Below are 12,571 nucleotides of genomic sequence, written 5' to 3' on the forward strand. Positions count from 1 at the left end.
ATAAACTGGGACGAAATTAAAATGCCCAGGAAAACTTATATATATATATATATATATATATATATATATATATATATATATATATATATATATATATATATATATATATATATATATATATATATATATATATATATATATTCTGTTCACCATAGTGCCGACGTGACGAACATAAGAATCTTCTTTTATAAGTTTGCATGTTTGAAGTTTAACGACTCTTCTCAACAATGAGGATAGATATAATTCTACAGTTCGAGCGGTCCCTGATTCGATTCTCGGTGGGGACACTCGATCAAAAAAGTGTAAAAAGCTTTTTCAGGCCAACTATCCTGAATGGGTTTTCCTCATTCACACCAGGCAAATGCCGAGGTGGTACCTAACGTATAGGCCCCAGAACGCTTCCTTCCTTCCCCAATCCTTTCTTCCTTCTCTTTCCTCGGAAATGTCATCTTTCATACATGACGGGCTAACATGGCCATAATTGCCGAAAGCCCAGAAATCTCAATCCTAAATCCTAAGTGATTCTACAATTATGCGAAATTAGAATCTCAACAAATATTCACCAGTATTCAAATCCAGGTCTTCACACACCAAAGGGACAATACTAACCATTTAGACTTCAGAAATTACCCCCTCTGCCACTAAAACAGCTGTGATCCTGACACAATTAGAAAAGTTATAGTTCGGGAGAGAAACTAAGATTTTTTGTCCAGGATTCTTTATATTTTTTAAGTATTTCAATTTTAGTGTAGAGAGAGAGAACAGTACGTCCTACCTTTCTTTTCCTCTTATAACACACACACACAAAGAGAATCATTTAATTACTCCATTCTGAAGAGAAAACCGTGTAAAAATGCAAGAATCAAAGAAAATCGGTCATTCGACAACGAGGAAAAAGTGCAGATCGGTGAATGCTATGTTTTTTTCTAGTTCCAGTGAATTGTTTGTAAAGCTCTTAGATTAACGTTCGACAAAATTTTTTTATTAAAAACTTCATGTTAGCAATAATTGTTCTGAAAATATAGTATATTTTGTGGATCAAAATTATCATTTAAAGTTTATGATTAAACAAAAACTTCGTTATAACTATGCAATATTAATTGAGGTCCTTTAAATTCAAAATAGAGAACGTTTAAAATGCTATCTACAAGCTTTTTATTTTAAAATTTTGACATAACTGTAAAGAAAGAAGAAATTCTGTGAGTAATGATGCTAAACATTATATCCAGTCGTTTGTAAATGACTTTAAGTTCGTAAACTGAACTCCCTGAAGCTCAGGATGAAATGTTTCACGAACAGAAAACGAAATTTAAGCAAGATTTTATACCAAAACAAACATGATTTTGTAGCTGTTTCCGGGTTTAATGGTATTTTTTTTTTTCTTATCCGCCAGATTGAACTTACGCAACCAGTAAAATACATTTATCAAGATGCATTAACTTCCAGATACTTGATAAAATGGTTAGGCAACTAAAACGATACTTAGATATGTTAGTTGCATAACTTACGCTTGCAGACAATAAAATCAATGCCAGTTTGAAACCAATCACGATAGCCACGCGCGGAATGAATATAGGACTCACAGGTACTGGATGTTATAAACGCACTTCCTTATTTGTAAAATCTATTACAGGGAAACGAAAATGGTACTTTGACAAGAAAGTCAAAAGAAGTGAAATTTTCAGTTTTTTTTTTAAATCCGACTTTATAAAATTTATAAATATAAACTTTATAAATATAAACTTTATCCCAGAAAAGCGTTCTTTTTGCATCTCTACACAGAACCGTCGTATTACATATATTGGTATGCTGCATCAGTAGCAAACCACTCGCCTTTAGTGTGAAGGTCCCGTTGTTCGATAGCAATCCGTTAAGTTTGTAATAGATAACATCGCGTCCGTGAATTTTCTCAGAGTTTCCCGGTTTCCTCCCCATTCTTATTCTACCAATTATTTCATAATCATTTACTTCCATTAATCATTCATCACTTTGAGGAGTGAAAGGCACAATCATGGGGCATAAAACTATGGTGTTCATTTCACTTTCTAAAATTTCGGAATATGAGATCAATATAGGACACTTTCAGAATGTAAGTTCACTCTGGAAATTGTATTCCAGTGTATGAAACATTGTAAAAGATTGACTTTTTGGAATTATAAAATATCAGAGTACATTCCATGAAGGTATACAAATTGAAGACAAATGAACATCTTTAAAATAAAACTATAATTATTCACATCTTTTTTACGTTATTATTATTATTATTATTATTATTATTATTATTATTATTATTATTATTATTATTATTATTATTACTGCTACTACTAATAGTAATAATAATAGGTATTTTGCCATTATTAGCAGGTTACTTGCCGCAATGTGAGAAGCTTCCATACACCATAGGCCTCAGATAACCTCTTTTTCTTCATGTACCAATTTTCTGTTTTTATACCATTAACTGTAAACTCTTTCGCCCCCACCTTTCTTTTCCTACCACCATACGTTCTAGCACATCCCTCGTGATAGTTACTTCTCATCCAGTGCCCTAGCCAGTTTTTCTTCCTCCTTCTAAGTGCATGTAATATCCTAGTTTAAAGCGTTCTAGTCACTCGTGTTACAGAAACGGTATAACATTTTCTTTAGAATTAGAAAACGCTGAAGTTGCCGTGCTCTGTTTTATCCAATTTTGACATTTCAATCAATACATAGTGCTTTAAAATTGTTGGTTTTATCCCCATCCATAAATAAAATTTGCGTTATTCTGAAATATTATTTTCGAATAGAGGAAGTATTGTATCATAGACATAATATACTATCGCCTGGCCCAATATCTCATGGAAGTTATGAAATGGTTGAAATTTTAAAAAAATATACTGCATAGATTTATTATTATTCAACCAGTCAATATAACAATACGTATTATATATTTTCGTTTTAGTGCACATAAATTACAGTTTAATTCTCGAAAGATATTTAAGAATTCAGTTGGAAGTTGCAAGTCTTGAAGTAGAGACTGTGGTATTTACGGAAATGACCACATGACACGCATGTAGGCAATGAAGCACGAATGTATTGTCACATGAAAGAGTTGAGCCGCTAGAATCGTCAGGGAGAAAAGTCCAGCGAAATAACGAAGCTACACTTTAATCATGCACCCTTTCGTGACCGTAAACTACAATGTTTCTGTTTTCTCTACACGTTTTCCGGTGAATGGTAGCCAAGAATTTTGACATTCGTATAGAGTGCGAACTGCATAATACATTTGCTTTCCTTTTGAAATATGTATGTGTTCTGCAGTATTGTGTGTTGATTCTGAACGGTTGGCTTCTGTCCAAAATTGCAGATTCAAACTGAGGAATATTTTCAATAAAAGAACATAATTAAACAAACGTTCGTGAAGGTTTTCGTTTTGTAGTTGTGAGGTTCTGATTTCGAATGCGATCTATGAGCAGATACGATGTTTTACATTGGGCTTATTTTCTGCTGCCCTCAATGAGACTCGAACTTCAGGTTGAACGCGTCGAGTTCGGGCATTTTGCTTATTTAGAACAGGCAGATGCCAGTATCATACTTTTCATGTTAAGATTTGACAAACTTCCCTTGAAAATTATTTTTCACGTACAGTTGTTACTGTTTCTTAAAAGTGTAAAATAGTCTCAAACCGGTAGTCGCTGGTACTTTTTAAGTGAATATAAATTTTAATGTATCGTACTTGTAAATTTATGTAGTTTTCACCCAGTTGCAAAAATTAATTAAGCTCGGATTTCTAGATTTAAAAAAAAATCAGGGTAACGAACGGTATAGAAAACGTGATATTTCCTCGAGCGTTTTTACAATACGTAGTAGACTTATTTTCAATGAAATAATTTGTTCAGTTTCCTTTTACCATATACCGGTGCTTGTATAATAAAATATCCATGCAGTGTATACTTTTGGAACATAATCGCCAAACCCTTTCATTTCATACTCCACACAATTTTTCTGTAACATTATATTGTAATTGGAGGAAAAAACCGATTTTTCTCACGTCTTCTTATCCTTCATGTATGCGAATATAATGAAGTTCAGACAGTGAAAAATGTTCGACTGGTCCGAGAGTCTAGCCCGGCTCTTCGTCTTACTGTCTGGTGCGATAACTACTATGCTACCAGGTCCACAGAATCAAAATACTGAACATCAAATTCAAAACTACTTGGCTGGGTACGAAGCAAACGGGGTAGCGTGCTAGTTAGTGCACTGGCACGGTAAGCTTAAGACCCGTGTTCGATTCTCGGTCCAGTCGAAAACTCTTTCATTCTTTGAATTTCAATGTTTCACTGACATTTGATGTTTGTTTTCTAATACTGCGGCATTTACATTCTGCCATGTTAAATTTTACTTGATTGATATATAGCTGTGCTGCTCCAGTGATAACGATTGTTATCACCAACTATGATTACCTCATTCATTGAATTGTATCAACCTGCGTATGTGCTATACGGAAAAATTGGGATTTACGAACTTACCCATATACATACACGTAGATGTGTATGTATATGTGAAAAACATTACCCGTATTTTGCCTTCGTCTCAAAAGCATAAAAGACTTCGCATAGCGTAGTCGCTAACGTTCTCGCCTTCGGTACGAGCGGTCCCGGGTTCGATTTCCGGTGGGGACACTCGGTCGGAAAAGTGTAAAACCCTTTTTCAGTCCGCTTCCTTCCTTCCCTTTCCCGGATAGTGTGCTCGCGAGGGACGTCATCCCTCAAAACGACGAGCTAAATGGCCGTAGATGCCGACAGCCCAGAAATCTAAATCCTAATTCTAATCAATAGCATAAAAAACTTAGTAAAACAGAAGCTTGGTTTCGAGCAAAAATTCTTGTTGGAGCAAGAGTAAATTTAACATGAGAAAATATAACACTTTGAAATTGTTTATAGCTAGTCTAACACTTTCATAATAGAAATGAATGACATTATTAGCAGGGTTGAGGGAGTGAGGCAAATCTTTCATATTGCTTTTAGCTTCACACCTAAAGCTCTCTCGTGGCTAAGCCGTTACAGTATGCACCTTTGGCATGGGAGACCCAAATTCGATTCCTTGCTCTGGGGGCCGCGGTGGCTCAGTGGTAGAGCGTTCAACTCTGGTGCATGGGGTCTCGAGTTCAAACCCTGCTCCCGGTGAACTTTGTTGTGGACAAACACCGTGTGCGTGGGTTTTCTCGGGGTTCTCCCGTTTCCTCCCACTTTCTTCATTCCACCATTTCATTCATTTCTCGTAATCACCGTTTCCTTTAGCCTAACCGGCATAACCGTGAGACGTAAAACTCAAAGATTTCATTTCATTTCGATTCCTTGCTCATGCAGTTCGGATCCCACGTTAATCTGTATTTCCACGTTTCATATAGCCTCGCTGCTGAAAAGGGTGCAAAGTGAAAATCAAATCCTATCCAACTTTACACATACTGTATTTTTCACTAATAATATGCTTTGAACTATCTGGCATTCTCCTCTCACCTGGCTTTTCTCTAATTTATTTAAATGAAACGTCTTCGGTTTCAGATGTTGAAATTTTCCTTTATTCAACAATCTCTATCATATTATCGCTCCTACCAGGTAGTGATCAGTGTCACAGTCAGCTCTATAAACAACCAAACATCAATTATGCTATACTGTCATCTTTTATCTTCTAAAACGAGATCAGTTTTTGAGGTCCAAGTAGTAGCATTATTTAAAAGGAACAGTTGAAATGTACTTGAATCATGTAGTTGTTCAGATACCTTTTTTTTTTTTTTTTTTTTTTTAACAATCATGATGGCTTTGCAAAGTCACTTCTCTAGAGTATTGATAAATTTAATCTCTGAAGGAGATTCATATACCGGTATATATTATACTTATTACCACTTTAAAGTAATATCAGTGTTAAAAATGAAATGAAATCTTTCAGTTTTACATCCCATGATTATGCCGACTAGGGTAAAGGAGACGGTGATGATGAGAAATGAATGGAATGAAAAAATGGGAGGAAACGGGAGAACCCCAAGAAAACCCAAGTACACGGTGTTTGTCCATTACCAAGTTCACTTGGCGCGAACTAGAATCGAACCAAGGACCCCATGGACTAGAGGTGAACCATCTATCACTGAGATCAATGTCAAAAAAACTAAAGAAGAACCGAATAGACTCTTTTTCATGCGTCACTTTGTCGTGATTCTCCAAGAAATAAAATAATGTTTCTCTTTAATCCGTATGTGGGCTTTGTAGAAAATATATTGCTACAGGTGTGATCGACTTGATTTTTACCAAACTGTATCTTGTAATTCATTTGTCATGGATGATATCGCAGTATCTTTGTTTCACCTTGTTAAGCGAACAGTTGAATATAAGCAGTGAGGTTTAATCTTGCATGTCATGGTGTGCGCTTTCATCCCCTCTGTCTTTTCCATGGGTTGATGGATTGTCAGCGAGGTTCCGTGTGATAAGGGCTCCCCTGGGCAAGGGGAGAAGAAAAGAGTGACATGATTTGTTTTCATTGTAACCCCTCGTCTTTCTACCGCAAGAGTAGGCTTTCTGTTGGCCACACAGTCTTCCTAAGATCCTATTATGATACAGGTGCATGTGGAAAGAAAGCGGAACAACTTCTTCAAGATTAGACAAAGAGGCCAAGGAAAGGAGGGTCCAGACGATACGTTTAAGAAAAAATAAAATAGATTTGAGAGGATTCGCTGAAAACCAGAAGACGTTGTAAAAATTATATACAGTTATTCCTTATATCAAATTTAAAAATAAAGAAAATAAAATTTTAATAAAAGCGAAGGCGGTAAACCACATCGTGCTGGAGCAAAACGCATCAAATTGTTGTCAGAGGTTATAACTGTTCGAAACGAATGAATGATGTAGCGATGGATCAACGCCAAACAATGGAATTACTATGTAGATTCGAGACTTGTCAGGGTATTGTATTTTATGCATTAGTTTTTGTTTCTCTTTTAATTGTAAAAACGATATAGGTTTCCCACCTTTTGTGATAAGCTGTTTACATAGATGCAGTTTATTTATATTTGGGCAGGAGTTGATTCTATGGATGTAGTTTCTTGTGGCGTTTAATTGTCGTTAATACATTCATTTGTTTCAAAGGTTTATTATTATTATTATTATTATTATTTCATATATGTATTACATTTCACCGACTATGGTTTGACATGTTTCTGGCTCTGAAAATTAAGCTTTTCTTCGATCATTATCAGCACCCAGTGCATGTTAAACGATATAATTGAAGTAAGCAATATATATACAAGGTGTCCTATAAGTCCGGTTTCATAAGCAATATTGATATGCAGATGTAGAATACACATAGTTGAGTAAGTAGAATCAGTTCGAAAGTTTGTCGACGTAATGCTTGTCATACCTGAAACTATAGTTATGTTTTATTTATACAAGGTGTGATCAAAAAGTACGGTGAAAGTACTTGCACAGTGCCATCTATCGATGATATATCCATTTCAACTAGTAAGCCCGGTAGCCTAAACCTTCGGTGCCTGTGTTAAGAGTACCTGTCGCGCGCCAACATTAAGTTCTTCTAAGCTCCAGAAAGGTGCCAAACAAGCTTACGAAATGTCAAAATCAGTGTATGGCGATGAAGCGGCGACATTGAAGACTGTTTACAAGTGGTATGAGCGATTCAAAAGCGACGAGGAGTCGGTTGAAAACGACCAACGATCGAGACGTTTTTCGACCTTCAAAACAGTTGAAAACGTGCAAAAAAGATGGCACAAATGATTTGTTCAAACAGGCGAATGACTATTCGAGAGATTTCCGAAGAACTAAACATCTCATATGGGTCCGTGAAAAGCATATTCCCGCCGATTAAATGGGCAGATGGCTTCCTTCGTCACAACGAAAACGTACCATGCAAGACCTTGCTTTTTTGATCTGTGAGTTTTTGGCCGAAAAAATATTCCTGTCTGTTCACGTTCGCTATGCTCTCCAGATATAACCATGCGACATCTGGCTCTTTCCAAAAATTAAAACCGTGCTTAAAGGAAAACGTTTTTGACACCATTCCTGACATTGAGAAGGCCACGACAGAGCAGCTGAACACCTTCCAAAAGAAGCCTTCCAGAAATGCTTCCAGTCATGGATTCAGCGTTGGGATAAGTTCATTTTTAGCCAAGGATAGTACTTTGAAGAGATTAAATCAAAATTCCATGTAAACTTATTACATTGTTTCTAATAAAATTATTCACCGTATTTTTCTTTTTTTAATCACACCTCGTACAGCTATGTGTATTCTAAATGTATAACATTTCTGTGTTCTTTATGAGACCGGATTTCTGGGATACCCTGTAGAGATTTTCTTTCTCTTCTTTTCCATTTTCTTTCTTTTATCTCTTATTCAGATTATTTCAATTTATGACTTCTTATTCCATATTCGTATTCGTAATATTATTGATTCACATCACGCCTTCTACAGAAGTCAGCAGAATGGATTTAGAAATTATTTCATATTATCTGCCTTGAGATTAGATCCGTAACCAGAACACTAAAATGAGGATGAGATTATTATTATTATTATTTTTTTTTTTTTTTAATGAAGGGTATGTGTGTGACTTTACATGCATACACAAGCAACTGAAAGTTTCAGGGGGCCTGCAGTTGATCACAAGGGTCTCTGCCCCTCATGGCCATTCAATAAACTACGAGCTTGCTATTTTGTCGTATTTAATAATCAACATCAAGCTGATCATATGTTGTTCCTTTTTTTCAGTCTGGCTGGTCCATTCCCATGGAACTAGTAATAGGTCCAGATATTGGCATTTCGTACGTTTCGCATCGGGCTACCGTTGTAAGTATCAATATTCACTGTATAATTTAAGATTTTCATTACATCTAACTGTGAAGTTATAGCGATTACATACAGTAGAAAGAAAATAAATGTACTGCATTTGGCTAAGAAATATGCATCCTATGTGGCTCAGTGTTTATGTTGAGCCACGGGTTCAGACATTTGTATGAAGGAATAATCTTCATTAAAATAAACAGTGGTTTTATTATGTTCCTGATTTACTATTTTCATTACATTATTCTCTGTAAAATCAAAATTTAATCTCTTTCCTGTTATGGCTATAGCTACACAGTATGCATGATACATAGGACTTGCCAGTTACCACATTAATAGATTAAACATAGGAACACCAAAAATAATCCATACTTATGTGTTTTACGAAAGGTATGTCATTGTTTTCCAGAATAGACCAACATTTTAGACACTACAACACGCTCGTGGTAAGTCAGTTTATAATGATGTAAACAACGTATATTCTGGGAAACAATCTCATTTGCTACCAGAAATATACAGGGTGATTTTTTAAAACACGGATTTCATTTGGGTCTAGAATTTCTAACTGAAATCCGATATTCATGCAGTTTGTGGCAAATGATAAATGGGACTATGTTTACTGGTTTAAATTCATCCGGGACAATATCGATCATGCCTCAAGAAAAACAGCAAATATTCGCCAGTGTACCTTACAATTGGAATGAGGTTTTGGATTTTTGGAGCGAAATTGCAGAATATATTTTAAGTGTTAGTGAGAATACAAATTAAGTGTTAGTTGTAACACCCATAAATCACATGTTGAATAGCTGTGGCCGGTTTCTTGCCACAAATGACAGAGAGATTTCTTGGGCGACATAAGTAGTCGATAACTGACATCTCCCACAACACCCGCTTGCGGGATACGATGCTTCCCTGTCTCACTCAGAAGCGATCCTGTTTCTTCCAATTTATTCACTAGTGATCATATTATGTTCCTGTCTGGGGCAGGACGGGAGGCAAATTTGTTTCTAACTGACCTTTGCGTAGCAACAACAGATTCTGTTCTCCAAAAGAAACTCATATTGTTCCAAAGAGTGCACTATTCTCACTGTGTTCTGATCATACACACACACAATAGCACAGAACTGTACAGCTTACTTTCCAATACAGCGACTCAGTTTCCTGTTTCTTATTGACTTTGGCGAGATGCCGTCTAACGAAGGAAACTCAAATCTCCACATTGTATTGCACCTCATTCTAATTGTAAGGTACACTGGTGAAAATTTGCTGTTTTTCTTTAGCGTGATCGATATTACCCTGCATGAATTTAAACCAGTAAACATAGTCCCATTGATCATCTGCATGAATATCGGACTTCAGTTAGAAATTCTAGACCCAAATGAAATCGGTGAGTTTTAATAAAAATCACCCTGTACATGGGAATGACCCAATCTTGGCGTTCCCAGGGCTAAAGGCTGCATGCTATTAATCCTGTATAGTTGTAGTGTATAGTGTGTTTTTATTTCTGTTTTATAGATGTTAGTATAATTAATATCCTCTTTTGGTCCCTTTCGTGCGCATGGTACCCGGTACGATTTCCAGTTGGGTCACAGAATTTCAACGTTGACGATATAACGGGGATGGAAATCGATGTGTGGAATACACATTAGTTATCTAAAAGCCATCTTGCCACCCATAATTTAGTTGTATTAAGTAGCGTTATTAATACAATTCATATACATTGAATAGTCGACTACGCAAATGAAAAATGCTGTCTAATATATTAGTGGTCAAGTGGGTACTTCCATTATTGCTCCGTCCCCTATTGTAAGGCGATATCGTTTTACCACTAGGACTATAGTTGCACAAAGGCATTCAAGCAGTAAGTCCTCAGGCTGAATCCGTAGGCATTAATCTATGGCTCACATAGGTTAATGGGACATGCCTATTGCGCGAGAGGCCAAAGTCAGTCTCTCTTCTAGTTATGCCTACTGGAGATGGTGATTCCTTTACCAGCTTCTGCAGTAGTGGTACCCGAGCGTTAAGGCTAGCTCACGTGCTCCTTTTCATTCAGAGAAACCTCCAGCTGCCATATCTATGACCACAGCCCGTCAAAATCCTACAGTGATCTAGAGGAACCTTGCAGATTCAGTTTACTGCCGAGGTACAATATAGAATAGACTTTCGATCAGTGGTGTAATGCTAGAATTTTTGATGGGTATACGCAAGACTACTTGGTGTATACGCACCCCAATATATAGTCATTCTTTCGTAAATTTAAGGTGAGTATACGCTGGACTGTAAAATTTTTAGGTGGGTATACGCCGTATACTCTCGTATACGCCCCATTACATCCCTGCTTTCGACTATCCGGCCTAGTTTTCATAAAATGGAAATAAAAGAAAGGACTCCGTAATGAAATGAGGATTTTTTTTTTCGAAAGAGCTACTCAACTTGTAACGTTTATATAAAACGACGACTTTGCCAATAATAAGTAGTCATCTATCAAGGACTTTTTCTAAAACTAAAAACTTAAGTGTTAGCTGTTTTAGGCGTAACCTTCTCACTTTTGTATAATCACTTATCAGTGAACAATAAGCCAAGTTTATTTATTTGTTTATTTTTCAAAAAATCAAGTGTATATTTGTGTGTTTAGTTATTTTAAAATTGTTTGTATGTATGGGTGTATACTACGTTTCCTGCAGTTAACCTAGCTATTATCAGATGTGTGCAATATTTTTATTCTTTCACTTTCTTTTTTCTGTAATATATTTTTAAAACGTATAAAGCAGTCCATAGCAAACATTTATATAAAGTACTGATCTGAATATAGTACTGGTCAGAAATTATGAATAAGAGCGGATTTTGATGTAAACGGTATGTTGTTTAATAGTATGGATGGGGAAAGAAGTAAGTAATTAAAGCACTCTGGCCTATACGGCTTTTTTTGTTATACAGCCTGTCTTTCCGCCACATTTGGTCTAGTAGTCAGGAGACTACAATACCCTCCCCCCCCCGACCCAGTGGCATGTGTAGGTAGCCATTTCAAAGAAGAGCCGTGGTAACTACAGCCCCTCCCGTGTGGCTCCGCGTAGCGTAGTCGCTAACGCTCTCGCCTTTGGTGCGAGCGGTCCCGGATTCGATCCCCGGTGGGGGCGCTCGTTCGAAAAAGTGTGAAACGCTTTTTCTGGCCAGCCACCCTGACTGAGGTTTTCCTGGATTTTCCTCATTCACACCAGGCAAGTGCAGGGGTGGTACCTAACTTCTAGGTTCCAGCCCAGAAATCTAAATCCTAATTTACCCCCTCTTCTTAAAAGGTCGACCAATAGTATATGTGAATATTACATGTATACAATATTTACATGCGCAAATATTTTACCATGTATTATTTAAGTGAAAGGTACGACACATTTGGGATACGACATTGTGACCTACAAGAGGAGTGAAGGCAAATCTTTATTTATTTATAATAGTCCTCTACAGAGCCAAACTCCATTTACAGAGGAACATAAGTATAGTCATATAATTACATATGAAATACATATGTATCTATATATCGAAAGAAAGAAAAAATAGTTTAGACACGCAAAGAAGAAAAATACAAGTTAAATAATAAAAACAAAATTAAAATGTTAGTAGTATAAACATTTCAAAATATGGAAAATGAAAAATAACAAAATAGTCTCCAATACAGGTTCAAAATTCATAGAGAACACTTAATTAATTTATAAATTCTTAACTAATAAATAAATTCTTACTTAATTGTTATTTCATA

At 36.1% G+C, this 12,571-nt stretch overlaps 1 protein-coding gene across 13 annotated transcripts in view; it reads left to right on the forward strand.

Annotated features, from left to right (window-relative positions):
- Fak (protein tyrosine kinase 2 Fak) overlaps positions 1–12,571 on the forward strand; it is a 414,892-nt gene that overhangs the window by 309,647 nt on the left and 92,674 nt on the right. For all 13 annotated transcript variants that reach the window (XM_081738434.1, XM_081738449.1, XM_081738452.1 and 10 more), the window contains one exon: positions 8,746–8,823. In XM_081738434.1, the coding sequence (XP_081594560.1) occupies positions 8,746–8,823 (78 nt within the window). The remainder of the gene's footprint in view (positions 1–8,745; positions 8,824–12,571) is intronic.

This window comes from Thermobia domestica, chromosome 2 (assembly GCF_964235325.1).
Source record: "Thermobia domestica chromosome 2, izTheDome1.hap1.1, whole genome shotgun sequence".
Lineage (NCBI taxonomy): Eukaryota > Metazoa > Arthropoda > Insecta > Zygentoma > Lepismatidae > Thermobia > Thermobia domestica.